General features: G+C 41.8%; 1 protein-coding gene across 2 annotated transcripts in view; it reads right to left on the reverse strand.

Annotated features, from left to right (window-relative positions):
- The window catches only part of RNF121 (ring finger protein 121), an 85,532-nt gene that overhangs the window by 19,595 nt on the left and 50,849 nt on the right, over nt 1-15,088 (reverse strand). For both annotated transcript variants that reach the window (XM_036860725.1, XM_036860724.1), the window contains 2 exons: nt 3,845-3,999; nt 651-758 (listed from right to left, as the gene is read on the reverse strand). In XM_036860725.1, the coding sequence (XP_036716620.1) occupies nt 651-758; nt 3,845-3,999 (263 nt within the window). The remainder of the gene's footprint in view (nt 1-650; nt 759-3,844; nt 4,000-15,088) is intronic.

Consider the following 15,088-nt stretch of genomic DNA (forward strand, 5'->3'; position numbering starts at 1 on the left):
CATGAGCTCAACTGTCTAGTCTGGGGTCAGCAAACTTTTTCTGTAAAGGTCCAGATTGTAAGTATTTTAGGTTTTGTGGCCCATATAGTCGCTGCCACAATTATCCAACTCTGCTGTTTTACTGCAAAAACAGCCATAGACAATGCGCAAACAAATGAATATGAGTGTTCCAGTAAAATATTTTTATTTTATAAAAACAGAAGGTAGGCCAACTTGGCCCACAGGATGTAGTTTGCCAACTCCTACTATCCTTGAACATAAGACCACTCAGGTAGAGTGGATGTTACAGTAAACAATACACACATGGAAAAGGAAAATGGTTCTGTTGGGGTGATGGAGTTATGAGTAACTGGCTATAATCATTATTATGCTTACTTTTGTTATTATACTTTTCCACTAAAATATAAATTCTTGGAAAGTACAACCAATGATTTGAGACTCTAACTCTGTATCATCCAGACATTCCTTTCTCTTTGCCAGCACAAATCATGGAAGGCCCACCCATCCTCCCATCCTCCAAAGCCCAAGTCTCCTATCCTAGGCACCACGTTCCCCTTGTTCATACTCAGGACCTGCCCCAGGAACAAAGGTACATCTCACCAGTCCCTCCTCCCCAAACACTAGCAAAAACAAAAGCAAATGGTACTCACTTGAATAACAAGTTAAGACCAAAGAGGGTAAACATGACAGCCATGTAGCCAATGATGCCAGTGGCATAGCTGATTTTATAGATCAGCAGGAACCACTTATAAACCAACCTGGAGAAAGGAGAAAAAATTAGTACAGCTGACACAGAAACACTGGCCTAAGAGCCTCTGGACCACCAGAATCCCTTACTCTCACATCAATGGGGACATCAGGCTCTTTGCTTAGGACTTTTACTGAGCAAGGCTGGTCACTCCCTCAATTGCAGAAACACCTCCACATACCAGGGAGCTAGTGCTTTGTATTTTTTCCTGGTCTCAGACCAAGGGAAGAAAAGAGAAGTTTCAACCTCAAACAAAGAAAGTACACAGCTGACCTCAGACGAGTATGTCATCTCAAATTCAGGTTAGTTGGATGAGGAAGTGAAAATTAGTAACTATAGCTATGCTCAGAAGGAAACAGGTATTCTTATCAGGAAAGAGGATTCAAGGGAAGATGAATAAGAGGTAGAATTAGCTATAGGCTTTTGTAACTGCGCATGGTTAATGTGAATACTGCTTCACTCCTACCCATAGGCTAATAACAAAATGAATTATATCTAATGAGTTTGCTTCTGAATTTATTTTTTTTCCTGGAGGAGAAGGGATAAGGAAGGAGGCACTCAACGAATACCCTTGAATTGGATGTGTGTGCGTGATGGGGGTGGGGTGCAGTAGAATGGGGCTGTGTGATGCTCCTGAAGGAGGAGCCATGCTCCCTAGGATCCAATGAAAAGCAGTGTGGAATCTGGTTGATTGACTGCAACTAGGATCAGAGAGGTAAGATAGTTCCCAGAATGTACCAGAGCCTTTTAAATGCTATGGAAGTAGGTCCCTGATATCAGGGGCCACTGTTCTACCTGTGAGGAGAGCTAAGGAGTAACTTAGCAACCTGCCTGGCTCCTGAGAGCTGAGTAGGTTACTGCCAACCCTGCTGGGCCTCAGGGAGAATGCTCAAGGTCCCTGCCTGGGCCTCCCTGCTGTGGCTAAACCAGGGGCAATGGCTTCTCAGGCTGGCGGAGGGACCCAAACACCTTGCAGTGTCTGCCCTCAAAGACCACAGACAGCTCCATTATCCAGGGTTTGTACTGATCAGATGGGACTGAGACACAGTGGAAAGGATGTGGCATTTTAGGTTGAACCTGGATTAAGTGAGGTTTAGTAGCTGGGTAACCCCAGATAAGTCATATCAACCTGAGACAAGTTTACTTATTTCTAAAACAGGAACCCCCTGCTACCTTTCTCACTGGATTGTACACAGTGTATATAATTTCCTGGTGTATATAATATATGCTCAATAAATGCTGCATGAATAAATGTGGGTGTTTATGAAAGTACTTTGAAGTTGTAAAGCACTATCGAATGCTAGTTGTTACCGTTATCAAAAACCTCCCATGTTATAGACACATTTTCAGTCATTTTAGCTAGATGTTGAAAATGTTACTTGATGACTCTTAACATGCTTTATTACAATTTTTCTTCATATTACCCTGTATGAGGTAGCAATTATTATCAGAGGTAACAACTATTATCACATTTTTAGGGATAAAGAATTCAACGCTGAGAAATGTGCAGTCATAGGGGTCATATAATTAACAACTGGCAGGGCTGGGGTTTCCAATCCATATCCATCTGGCTCCAGAGCCTGTATATTCTATACTGGCTTTTAACGTAAACTACCACAGCCAGAGAGGGGCTTCTGGATCACTGACCTCACCTTGCAGATAAATTTTACTTTGTAGAATTAAACTCAGAAGGCCAAAGAAAGGCTTGTAGTAAAGTGGAGCATAAGAGGCATGGGAAAAAGAGCAAGGTGCAACTTGGAAAACTTTGGATCGGATCGGATAGTCACAACTCTTGAGGCTGGCCGGTTCTTCTCTTAGGCTCTCCTGAACCTGTACACACGTGTCTCACAGTACTTACCAACTGCACTAAAACAGCTGCTTTCTTGTCCATTTCCTCCATTAAACCAAGTACTCCTTGAGGGCAGGGACCATGTCTCTTCCAGCTCTGTATCCCCAGTGCTCAGCACAGGGCCTGACACATAGCACGTACTTGTTGAATGAATGAATGAATAAATGAGAAAATCTCTTTTTTTTTCCTGTCAAGTATAGATATTAAATGACCTCTCAAGCTGGTTGGGAGGATCAAATGAGAAATGCATTTGGAAATACAAAGAATTATACAGGGGACTTCCCTGGTGGCGCAGTGGTTAAGCATCTGCCTGCCAATGCAGGGGACATGCGTTTCAGCCCTGGTCCGGGAAGATCCCACATGCCGCTGAGCAACTAAGCCCGTGCGCCACAACTACTGAGCTTGCGCTTTAGAGCCTGTGCGCCACAACTACTGAAGCCCGCGTGCCTAGAGCCCGTGCTCTGCAACAAGAGAAGCCAACGCAATGAGAAGGCTGTGCACCGCAACGAAGAGTAGCCCCCGCTCGCTGCAACCAGAGAAAGCCTGCGTGCAGCAGCGAAGACCCAATGCAGCCAAAAATAAATAAATAAATAAATTAATTAATTAAAAAAGAAAAAAGATGTATACAGGCAGGGGCTGCTTTGTGACCAAAGAAGGAAGTATTGTTTGCTGGAAAATTGTAAATTTGCTGAGATTCATTCATTCAACAAAAATTCAGAGAATAGGCTACTATGTGCCAGACCCTGTGGTAGGGCCTGGATATACAGTGACAAACAACATGGATGTGATTCCTGATCTCATAGTTAGTTTAGTGGGGGAGACAGACACTCAAAATAATATTTAGTTATAAACTACGATAAGTTCTATGAAGGAAAACTACAGGGCACTAGGAGAGAATGTGACAGAAAATCTAATTTAGAGATCAGAGAAGAGGTTACAGAAGAAAATGACAGTTATAATGAGACCACAATGACCAGGATTTGCTTACTTACTTTGTTAGCTTTTAATATAAACAGACCTTGATGTAAACTGTAAGGTAAGCTATAGGGAAAGACTTGGAGGTTTTTATCCTGTGAATGGGGCAGGAGGTCTCCCAATCAGCTCGTTTTGGTGGGGCTTTGTGCCAAGTAATCTTGGCAGACAAAAACTGCGATTTTTTCAGTCTAACCCACCTGCCTCCCGTGCATCCCAACCCATTAGTTTAGGAAGCCTAGCTCCTTTCCACTACCCACTACCTAAATTCTCACCTTGGGGTTGTCTGTACTAGTGGTTTTCGGGTGGCTCGGAAGGTGACAAAGGCTGTGACGGCAGAGAACAAGATCCAGATCACTAGGAACCTCCACCAGTGCAGCTTCACTGTGAAATAGAGGGGAACAACCCACATCTGAAAGAGGGTCACCATCTGAAACACAAACACAAGCACTTCAGCTCTAGCCAGCTCCCTCTGCAGCTCTATCTGCAAATCCAGAGCGCATCTTGTGTGTTCCATTTTAGCCTGATCCTCTCCTACATTTCCAATTTTGGATAAAGGCACCTCCTAGTGACCCAAGTTAGAAATCTGGGACCGTGCTTGACACCAACCTTTTACCCCCCCATCCGACTGTTTATTGTACATATTCTTTCCTTTACATTTGAGCCCTTGCTACCCCTTACCTGGCTGACTATGACCTCTTTGTTAAGTCTCCTTGCATTCGGTGTCTCCCCTCCAATTTATCCTTCCCAGGAGCACACAGTCTTGAAGTATGTCATCCCCCTGCTTGGAACCCTCTAAGGGTCCCCAGTCTACAGGATAAGATTCAACATCCTTAGACCCAACATCCTTAGACAGGCAGTCAAATCCCCCACAATGGAGCCCCAAACTACTATTTCAAGGACCACCTTCTACCATTCCCCATGCCTGTAGTCAGGTTGTTCCCCTCAGGCTAAAACATCCTTCCCACCTGCCTTTCGGCCTGAGAGTATCACATCCAAGACACACAAAGCCTTCAGTCTCCCTTCTAGGCAGAATAAGTCATGACTTCCTATTGCTCCAAATGCATTTTCTTTTCTACCATCATTACAGTGCTTACCTAGAGTATGAGACTGGATTCAAATTCGTTCTCTAGCTTACTGTAACCTCCTTGAGAGCAGTGACAAGGCCATACTCATCTGATTCCTCTGTGCCAGGAAACTGTCTGGCCCATGACAGATCCTCAGTGAATTTAGACAAATGAGGGGAAAGCAAGACTAAAACCCTAAGAGGGAAGCACATTTGTTTTAAAGAGTATCTATTTTGGGGCTTCCCTGGTGGCGCAGTGGTGGAGAATCTGCCTGCCAATGCAGGGGACACGGGTTCAAGCCCTGGTCTGGGAAGATCCCACATGCCGCGGAGCAACTGGGCCCGTGAGCCACAATCACTGAGCCTGCGCATCTGGAGCCTGTGCTCCGCAACAAGAGAGGCCGCGATAGTGAGAGGCCCGCGCACCGCGATGAAGAGTGGCCCCCGCTTGCCGCAACTAGAGAAAGCCCTCGCACAGAAACGAAGACCCAACACAGCCATAAATAAATAAATTAATTAATTAAAAAAAAAAGTATATATTTTACTTTCCCTCCTTCATATCTTTACCTCAGACTTGTTAGCTACAGAGTTCCAAATGTATAAAACAATTCTAAGTCAGAAGTTTGGACCAATCACGAGTCTCCTGCTCCCCAATGTCTCCTAACTCCCTCCAACCACCCAATTTTTACTCTTCTCAGGTGAGTAGCAGGTGTAAAAACAGATAATTAGCACTTAATAGAGGCTTTCTTCTTGGTATCATTAAATGAAATGAAAGAATATTTTTTTTAAAAAAAGGGGGGTGGCTATAGAGAGGAAAATATTAGCTAGTTTCCTAAAGTTCCATAGAAGAGAAAACTTTTGAGAAACTATTTACTCTTGGGGATTTCTAGACTAGCGCTGCCCAGTCCAAATATAATGTGAGTCTCATATGTAAGTTTAAGTTTTCTAGGGGGGAAAGCAGGGAGGGGGCTGGGGGTCATGGTGGGATGAATTGGGAGATTGACATATATACACTAATATGTATAAAATAGATAACTAATAAGAACCTGCTGTATAAAAATAAATAAATAAAGTTTAAAAAGAAATAAATGATGGAGAGGGTGTGGAGAAAAGAGAACCCTCCTACACTGTTGGTGGGAATATAAACTGGTAAAGCCACTATAAAAAAAATAAGTAAGTTTTCTAGTAGCTATGTTAAAAAAAAAGTAAAAAGAAACAGATGATCTTAATTTTAAAATACATTTTATTTAACCCAATATATCTAAAATATTACCGTTTCAACATGTAGTCAATATAAAACTATCTATGAAATATTTTACTTTTTCTTGTACTACGGCTTTAAAATCCGATGTTTATTTTATATTTACAGTATATCTCAAAAGAGACCAGTCACATTTCAAGTGTTCAGCTGCCACATGGGACTGGTGGTTACAACACTGGATAGTGCAGCTTAAAGCATCTTTTTAGTGTTAAGCTGTCTGTAGCTACTACTCTCTCATAGACTGCTCTGCGGCAAGAAAAAGCGTTAGTTTGTTAGTGTGATTTTACATATTAAAAAAAAAAAGAGAGACAGTGGAAGAGAATGGTGAGCAGCCACTTTGCTTTAGAGCTTCCAGCGCTGTGTGCCCACTGGTCAGTGAACAATGTAGCCTCGGTACCAATTCCACTGTATAGGAACGTGCAGTTGACTCTGAATGAAGCATTCTAAAGTATTCCGGCCTTACAAAAAAAAGTGTGAAAAGCACCAGGATGTACTAACAAACGGCTACCCAAATAATGTTCCAGGTGACATTCTAGGAGATACTTGGAGACCAGGAAAATACATCACAACAAACAACTGCAGATTATTTAAACTAGGGGATAAGGCAACCAGAATCGTGACACTAAAAGGGGAGTAGATGAAGGTGGTTGTGGAAAGAAGGGCTACAGGGTCTTTAGCCTTCACATTGTTTGCTTTAACAGGCTCATGGGGGTGTTTACAAAACAGTAGGCCCAGAAACTAGAGAAGAATTAAATCACGTGGCCTGGTCACATGTGTCCGCTCTGAGAAAGAACAGGAATTCCTATCTCCTTTGAGCTTTTCCAAAAACTTGGCTGTTACATAAAAACCACCAGCCTGCCCTAATAGCCTCTTTCCCACTCCCCATCAGTCACCAACAGCATGTTCTTGTGGGGGAATCCAGTAGAGATAATTTTCCCTACGTGAGCTGCAGCTCTGCATATTTTGGGTGTGAGAGGCAGAGGACCTGGATTCTATTCTGCGTTGAACAAAGACATAATTAGGAGTAAGTCCGGGCATTGGTGTAAAAGGAATGGAAAATCTTGCCTCATTTTGTAATGTTCAGGCTTGAAACTTTAAGGGTGTAAAGCTACTCTACTTACACATCATGAAAGATAAGAGAGGAGCGGGGGTGGGTAGGAAAGGGAAGGAAGGAAGGAGATTTAGGGACAGGATTCGGCTTTTTGAAACCAGATGGCCCAGTGGAAGCCCAGCAAACCTGGATTCTAGTTCTGTTCTGCCTCCAACTCAGTAGGTCACCCTAAGGAGGGCCTTCCTCCTTAAAGGAAGGGTTTGACTTGATTTTCAAACTCCTTCAAGCTCTAGCACGCTAAGTTTCTGTTAGGCAGCCTTGTATCTCAGACTCCCTGGGAGAGTGAAGGCAGAATTCACTCATTCATCCAAGTACTAACTTTGCATTTCATGAGAAGAGGAATGCAGAAATAAATAAACATGACCTCCAGTCCCTGTCCTCAAGGAGCCAACAGTCTAGCAGCAGGAGAATAACATAGATCAAACCCATATTTTAACGATTCTACAAATCCTTACACCCTTTCTAAAGAAGAAGTACAAATAGAAATCATTAAAGAGCAAATGAACAAAGCAGAATGCTATAATATAGTGAAATGAACAGTGATTTTAGAATTAAAGAGTTCTAGATATGAATCCCAATATGGCTATTTACTGTGTTACCTTAGGCAAGTCACTTAACTCTGACAGCCTGTTTTCTTAACTGTAAATGAGGTAAACAGTACCTACTCTCATCAGGCTGTATAGGTCATGTGAGTTAATGCATGGAAAACTTTTAGAACAGTACCCAACAAGGCAAGCATTCGATGTAAGTAATGTAATAAATATAATGTAAGGATTCAATATAATAGCTCTTATATTTCAATGGCAGCAATGTATATAAAACAACAAGCATAGCTGCATAGTAAGCATTAAGTAAATGAGAGCTCTTATTATGGCTTAACATGATCAAAAATTAATAAAGCCACATATATAAGGGAGCAAAGACTGCAATGAGATAACCAAAATAATCAACATATTAAAGGTGGTGAGGTTATAGCAATTTCTTTATAATGTTTAATTTGTCCTTTCCAGGAAAAATAAATGATCCAAAAACCCAAACCAAGGATTTGAAGCCACTTTCAGGTATTGAGACACTCTGTGCCAGGGAGGCTTGAAAGCCAGATTCTCTTCAAGGCCTGGAAAGCAGCTGCTGGGGTGAGAGCTCAGTGCCTGACAAGCAGCAGGCAGAGGGGCTGGGTGAACACAACAGTCTACCATGGGGAAAATGGTAAGTTACAATTTTGCCTGGTTAATTTACTTGTGTCTACTGTAGTATTTATTGGCATTTTGCTTACTAAATAAATTGAAGCTTCCTCATTAAGGAAGGCATTTTTAATGGCTAGCTTGGCAATAAATGGCTGAAAGTTACTCAAGAGTCTCAGAACAATAGCAGGGACTCTGGTGCCATCTGGTGGCGACACATGTGGTTTGATAGTTTGCTCAACCAAGTGCCTGTACTTGATGCTGTGAAAGGCACAAAATAATGGGAAGCCGTGGCCCTAACTTCTCTTCCAGAATTTGGGGTGATGAGACATAAATTCATGAATTGGGCAGCCATGCAAAGCATCAAGCACTGCTATGGGAGTTCAGAGGAGAGATGTAGCAGTGTGGTCAGGAGCTGTCAAGGGGAGACTGACTGGAAATGGCAGAGCTCTGGTTCTGAAGGAGGCTTCATTATGGCGTGTGCGCGTGCATGTGCGCGTGCGTGTGTGTGTGTGTGAAAGCCATTCATCCTTCTCTCCCTGAATCTGAAAATATGAAGCTGAAGTGAAGACTAGCCTGAAACTCACTCACTGATTCATTCAGCAAACATTTGCTGAGGAACAATCCCAGCTTCTCTGATCTGGAAGATAAGAATAACAACATCCCACTTCTCTCTCCACAAGGCTACACAGTTGAGTTGATGATGTTAGATGCTAACAGTAAGAGCTAGCCCAATTTAAATGGACTGTCTTTGTTTTAGATTTCTTTCATCTCAGAAATGGTAATTCACGAAAAGTCAAAAAAAGAGCTCCCAGATCACATCCTTCTCTGGGCACCAGCTCCCCTGTTAGTGTGCTGATGCTTGGCACTTCCGACTTCTGCCATTCTCATCACTTCTGTATCTTCCTACGTTATGGGGGCAGGGCCACCCGCCGTGCTTGGCTGAAGAGGAATACTGAGGGTGAAATGAAAACGACAAGCCCAGGTAGCTGAACAAAGTCAGAGACTCACAGCTTGAATCAGCATGAAAAAAATGCTGATAAATGGACAGAGATCAATTGGAAGAAGGTGTCTGGGATATGCTCTACAGCTCTGGTCAATATTTTCATGAATGATTTGGATGAAAATACAAAGGATCTGCTTACCACACTGTGAATAGTACAAAGCTTGGGAAGGAGAGAGGAGCAAGGCAGTGAACGTGGGAAACAGAAACAAGATCCAAAATGAATAAAGCTCATTCCTAGAGTTCTTCTAGCTCTAACATGCTGTGACCTGATAAGCTGAAATGAAGAACCAAAACCTTACGATGAAACCTCACCAACTACCCAAGTATAGGTTGGGGAAGGAGTGGCTTAACAGCAGCTCATGTGAAACAGATCTAGGGGTTTCACCTGACCACAAACTGCCAGGGAATATACGCCAACAGGGCCATTACCAAAAAAGCCAAGGCAACACTATGCTGTTTAACTAAGAATAAACCCAGAATGAAGGAGGCAGCAGCTCTACCACTCTCTGCTGTCGAAGCAAACTTGGGCCCTGAGATCAGGTCTTAGGACCACAATGTAGAAAGAACAGTGATGAATAAGCATGACCACAATGGAGCAGCCAGGATTACAAAGGGTCTGGAAACCAAATCACATAAGGAAGAGCTGAAGGCACTGGCGTATTAGGCCTGGACAAAACTACAGGAAGCCATGGCTATTATCTGAAGATCATCCAGAGGCCGAGCAAGCAGATACAGTAGCACAGTTTCTGTGACCTGGTAAGACCCCACGTATTGCTGGAATATTCTACAGGGCAGAAACTTGGTTGGCAATTACCTCCTACCACACCCCTGGCTAATGGTCAACCTTACCACATGAAGCAGGCATTCCAATGATAACAAATGCGCTAGATAGTTCTTTCCTGATGCTGACCTGAAAAAAATCTGCCTTTGCCTCCCCCTTCTGCCTCTGGGTCAAACTCTTGTCCTTCAGAGAAGCACAGAGTAAATTTACTCCCTATTTCTTATGCTTACTCTCCTAATTTTATGTCTTTTTTTTCCAGGTCTTCTCCTCTCCAGGCAAAAGAGTCACTCAAGCAGTCATTTAATAAACATTTACTGGACACCAGGCTAAGGACTGGGGAATTCAAAGATAAAATACAAAACCGCCTCAAGAAGGAGAAGTCTACTGAGGAGAAACAAATAACTATAATCCAGAATGATAAGTGCTATAATGGAGTAGGCCCTGGTGGCCAAGAAAGTAGAGTAGAGGTGCTTCACTCAACGTGGAGGAATCAAGGAAGGCTTCCTGAAGAAGGCAACCTACCATCTCTGTCCTGATGGTCCAATAGGTGCAGGTGGAGAAAGGTATCATGATGCAGGGACATGGTATACCTGAGAGAGTACAACTAGTACCCGAGGGAGGTGTGAGAAATGAGCCTAAAGAGGTAGGCAAGGCTCAGAGGAGGCTGATCACACTTAGGAGTTTTTATTATATTCTGAGGAGAAAAGTTTTTCTTTCTCATAAGAAGTGGATTACAACCCTTTACCATCTTAGCATTCTCTAGCCACATTCTAGTAACCCTCTTAATGTCTTGGTCTGAGAAAAATCTATAGAACTTTAAAGATTTCCAGGTAGGAGATTTTGCCACTCATCCATTCCAGGAGGAAACAGCAGTTCAGGGGATAGGAGTCTGAAAAGATACTATATTTGGTAACAGACAGACATGATGAAAGCTTCTCCTTGGAGATCTTTAAAAATAGGATACTTTCCAGGCATAAACTTACTCCTTCCCCTAACATCCCTGAGGGAGCTAAGGAGCAAGTAAGATTAGATTCTTTGAATAGATGATGAAAAATGAGCTACAGAGAAGCCAAACAGCAAGTGTGGCCTGGGCTAGGCTGCCAATCCAGATCTTCTGTCTCCCAAGTTCTGCCTCCCAGCATCAGTCACTAAGCTGGGGGGAAACCCTGAGGAGGCAAGACAATGTAGAGCAAAGGGAGGTGGTTGTGAAACTACCTGAAATCCAAGAAAAGGACTTGGGCAAAAATTATTAAAGGAAAAATCAGGGGAGTTAAAAACAGATATCACCATGGCAGAACTGACAATAATTTCCTGAAGCTTTTGGAAACCTCAAAAAATGGTTGAGTACGGTATGGAAAAGGGCACTTAACCAAGAACCAGATTCTACATCTGGCTCTCCAGACGTAAATTTAAAGGTCATGTGCTCCTGATAAATCACTTCAGGATTCTGCACTTTGGTTTACTCATCTGAAAAATGGAGACAAATCCCTATCCTATCTTATAAAGCTATTTGTTGTGAGGTACCAAAGAGAGAACAGATGAGAAAAGTGTTTTTTTTTAAATCAACAAATTCAAAACTCTAAGCAGTTTAAGGTATTATTACTATTGTTGCTGAAAAGAACAGTACCTGAAATTTAAATACACAAAACCGTAAGATCGCTTGTTCCCAACAGCAGTTAATTTAGACTAAGTTTCTCTTCTTTTAAAGTGAAGTTTCTTTTCTTTGAACTCCTAAATTACAGAGAGAAGTTTGATACTTTTCACAGTGAAACCAGTAGGTTGGCATACTTGCTCATAATCAATCTCATGGCTGGCAACATCCATGCTGCTCTAGGTCCTAGAGTCTAGGACAGTGTTTCTCACTGGGAGTGAATTTTCTCCCCAGGGGACATCTGGCAATGTCTGGGGACATTTTTGGTTGTCACAATTGGGGGAGGGGTGTTACCAGTCATCTGGTGGGTAGAGGCCAGGGCTGCGGCTACTGCTAAATGTCCTACAATGTACAGGATAGCCCCCCGAAAAAATAAAGAATCATTTGGCCAATATGTTAATAGTCTCCCTACTGAGAAACCTGGTCTAGGAGAACAGAACTAGTGTTTTTCTACTTAGTGGTCATGGGTGCCCAATGGAAGGCTGGGCCACCAACCAGCACTAGTGAAGAACAGAAAATCTCATTCAGTTTGAGAGAAACAGAGCCTTATCAATTAATTCCATCATTCCTTGGCATGCTATAAGAAGCATTTTCTGGAAAGCTCTGACAGCTAATCTCAAACAGCTCATATTTCTACTACTCAACAACAAACCCAGTGCCTCTCCTTCACACAACATTCTTGTGGGAGTTGTTTTGTTTTGGTTCTTTTTTATTCCCATTCCTCACTCCACAGAGTGGAGTGTGTTTAATATGTATATTTTTGTGTTTAATATGTATATTTTAAATATGTTTAATATGTATATTTTTGATTTATTAATCGGCACTGTGTTGTGTATCTTTCAGTTTGTTACTTTTTCCACTCCGTACTATGCTTTTAAGGTCCACAAGTTGTTATAGGTACACAGTGTCATGATATGCATCCACCACATTTTGCCTATTTACCCAGAGATAAGTATCTAGATTGCCTGCAACTCTTCAATTAACTGCCAAACTTAACATTTAAATGAACACCCTCTCATATATCCTGTTAGGATATGCCACAAGACATGTATATATTCCATCTGATTGAATAGTGCCATGCTGCTCTCCACAATGCCTGCAACAGGCTTCACACCCACAAAGAATGCATGGGGGTTCCTACAGTCTCTGATCCATGCCAATACTTGGAAATATCTGGCTTTCTAGTTTCTAGCCAATCGAATAAATTGATAATTCATTGCTGTTTTAATGTTCATTTCTCTAACTACTAATGACTTTGAGCATCCCTTCTCAGGCTTGATGGACTTTTGGATTTCCTCTCCTGTAAACTGCCCGTTCATATTCTTTGCCCATTTTTCTATTGGAGCTTCTGTCTTTCCTTTGTTGATTTGTAGGAGTTACTTCATATAGTCTAGATACTAATCTATTGTCACTTTTTTTTTTTTTATTTTTTTTATTTTTTTTATTTTTTTTATTTTTTTTTTTTTTTTTTTTGGGTGTGTTGGGTTTTCGTTTCTGTGCGAGGGCTTTCTCTAGTTGCGGCAAGTGGGGGCCACTCTTCATCGCGGTGCGCGGGCCTCTCACTGTCGCGGCCTCTCTTGTTGCGGAGCACAGGCTCCAGACGCGCAGGCTCAGTAGTTGTGGCTCACGGGCCCAGTTGCTCCGTGGCATGTGGGATCTTCCCAGACCAGGGCTCGAACCCGTGTCCTCTGCATTGGCAGGCAGATTCTCAACCACTGCGCCACCAGGGAAGCCCCTATTGTCACTTTTAATCATTATTAATCTCTCATTCTATTATCAGCTAACTTTGCCTATAGTATCCTTTATCCAACAAAAATCCTTAATCTTAATATAATCAAATTTATCAAATCTTTATCTTATTATCTTATACACTTTTCATTAACTTCATAATTTTGCCTTTCATAATTAGATCTTTAATCTATCTTTAGTTCCTTTTTGTATGCAGTGTTATATAGGAATTTAGTTTTAATTTTTCTCCATATGGTGAGCCAGTTTTCTCAACACAATCTACTTAACAATGATTATTTTCTTCACTGATTGGTGATTACATCTTTAGTGTATATTAAGTTCCCATTATACAAGGATTTATCTCTGAGATCTTCACTCTCTTCCATTGGTCTATTTGTCTATTCTTTTTTTTTTTTTTTAATTTATTTATTTATTTACTTATGGCTGTGTTGGGTCTTCGTTTCTGTGCCAGGGCTTTCTCTAGTTGCGGCAAGCGGGGGCCACTCTTCATCGCGGTGCGCGGGCCTCTCACTATCGCCGCCTCTCTTGTTGCGGAGCACAGGCTCCAGACGCGCAGGCTCAGTAATTGTGGCTCACGGGCCCAGTTGCTCCGCGGCATGTGGGATCCTCCCAGACCCGGGCTCGAACCCGTGTCCCCTGCATTGGCAGGCAGACTCTCAACCACTGCGCCACCAGGGAAGCCCTATTTGTCTATTCTTTATAGTATGTCTTAATATCTGGTAAGGTAAATCCCTGTCTTGGGAACTGCTTTCTTTCTTGCCTTTATTTTTGAACTTCTAGTAGAGGAAAAAAGATTAATCAGAATCTCTGGTTAATGAATATTCTCGTTAGTCTATGCATAGATCACTTTTGTTTTAATTTTTAAAAATTATTTTTGGGAGTTCCCTGGTGGTCCAGTGGTTAGGACTCAGCGCTTTCACTGCCGTGGCCTGGGTTCAATCCCTGGTTGGGGAACTAAGATCCCACAAGCTGTGCAACATGGCCAAAAAAAATTTAATTATGGTTAAAAAAAAACCACATAAAATTTACCATCTTAACCATTTTTAAAAGTGTAGAGTTCAGTAGCGGTAAGTACATTCACACTGCTGTGCAACAGATCTCCAGAACTTTTTCATCTTGCCAAATCTGAAACTCTGTACCCATTAAACAACAACTTCCCAATCCCACCCACCCCCAGCCCTTGGCAACCACCATTCTATGTTCTCTCTGTATGAAGCTGACTACTCTAGGTACCTCATATAAGTGGAAGTATTTGTGTTTTTATGACTGGCTTATTTCACTTAGCATAATGTCCCAAAGGTTCATTTATGTGAAGCAGTGACAGGATTTCTTTCCTTTTCAAGTTAATTATTTTTTAATAATATAACAAATACTGAACCCACCATCCAACATAAGAACTGGAACACTTAAATTTACTTATATTTAGCTACGTCCTCTTCTTCTCTATCCTATCCTCCAGTTCTCCATCCAACATCAGCCTTATCCTGAATCTTGATTTTATCATTCCCTTGCTTTTTAAAATATGATCTTATCACTCACATACATATTTCTAAAACATTGTTTAGTTTTCATTGTTTTTAGCTTTCTATAAAAGGTATAAAGTTATAAGTACTCTTCTGGGACTTTTTTCACTCAATATTGTATTGTTAAGATTCATCCTTACCATGATTTGTAACTACAGTTAATTATTTTTGTGTTATTCCATATATTTAT

This window comes from Balaenoptera musculus, chromosome 8, assembly GCF_009873245.2.
Source record: "Balaenoptera musculus isolate JJ_BM4_2016_0621 chromosome 8, mBalMus1.pri.v3, whole genome shotgun sequence".
NCBI lineage: Eukaryota > Metazoa > Chordata > Mammalia > Artiodactyla > Balaenopteridae > Balaenoptera > Balaenoptera musculus.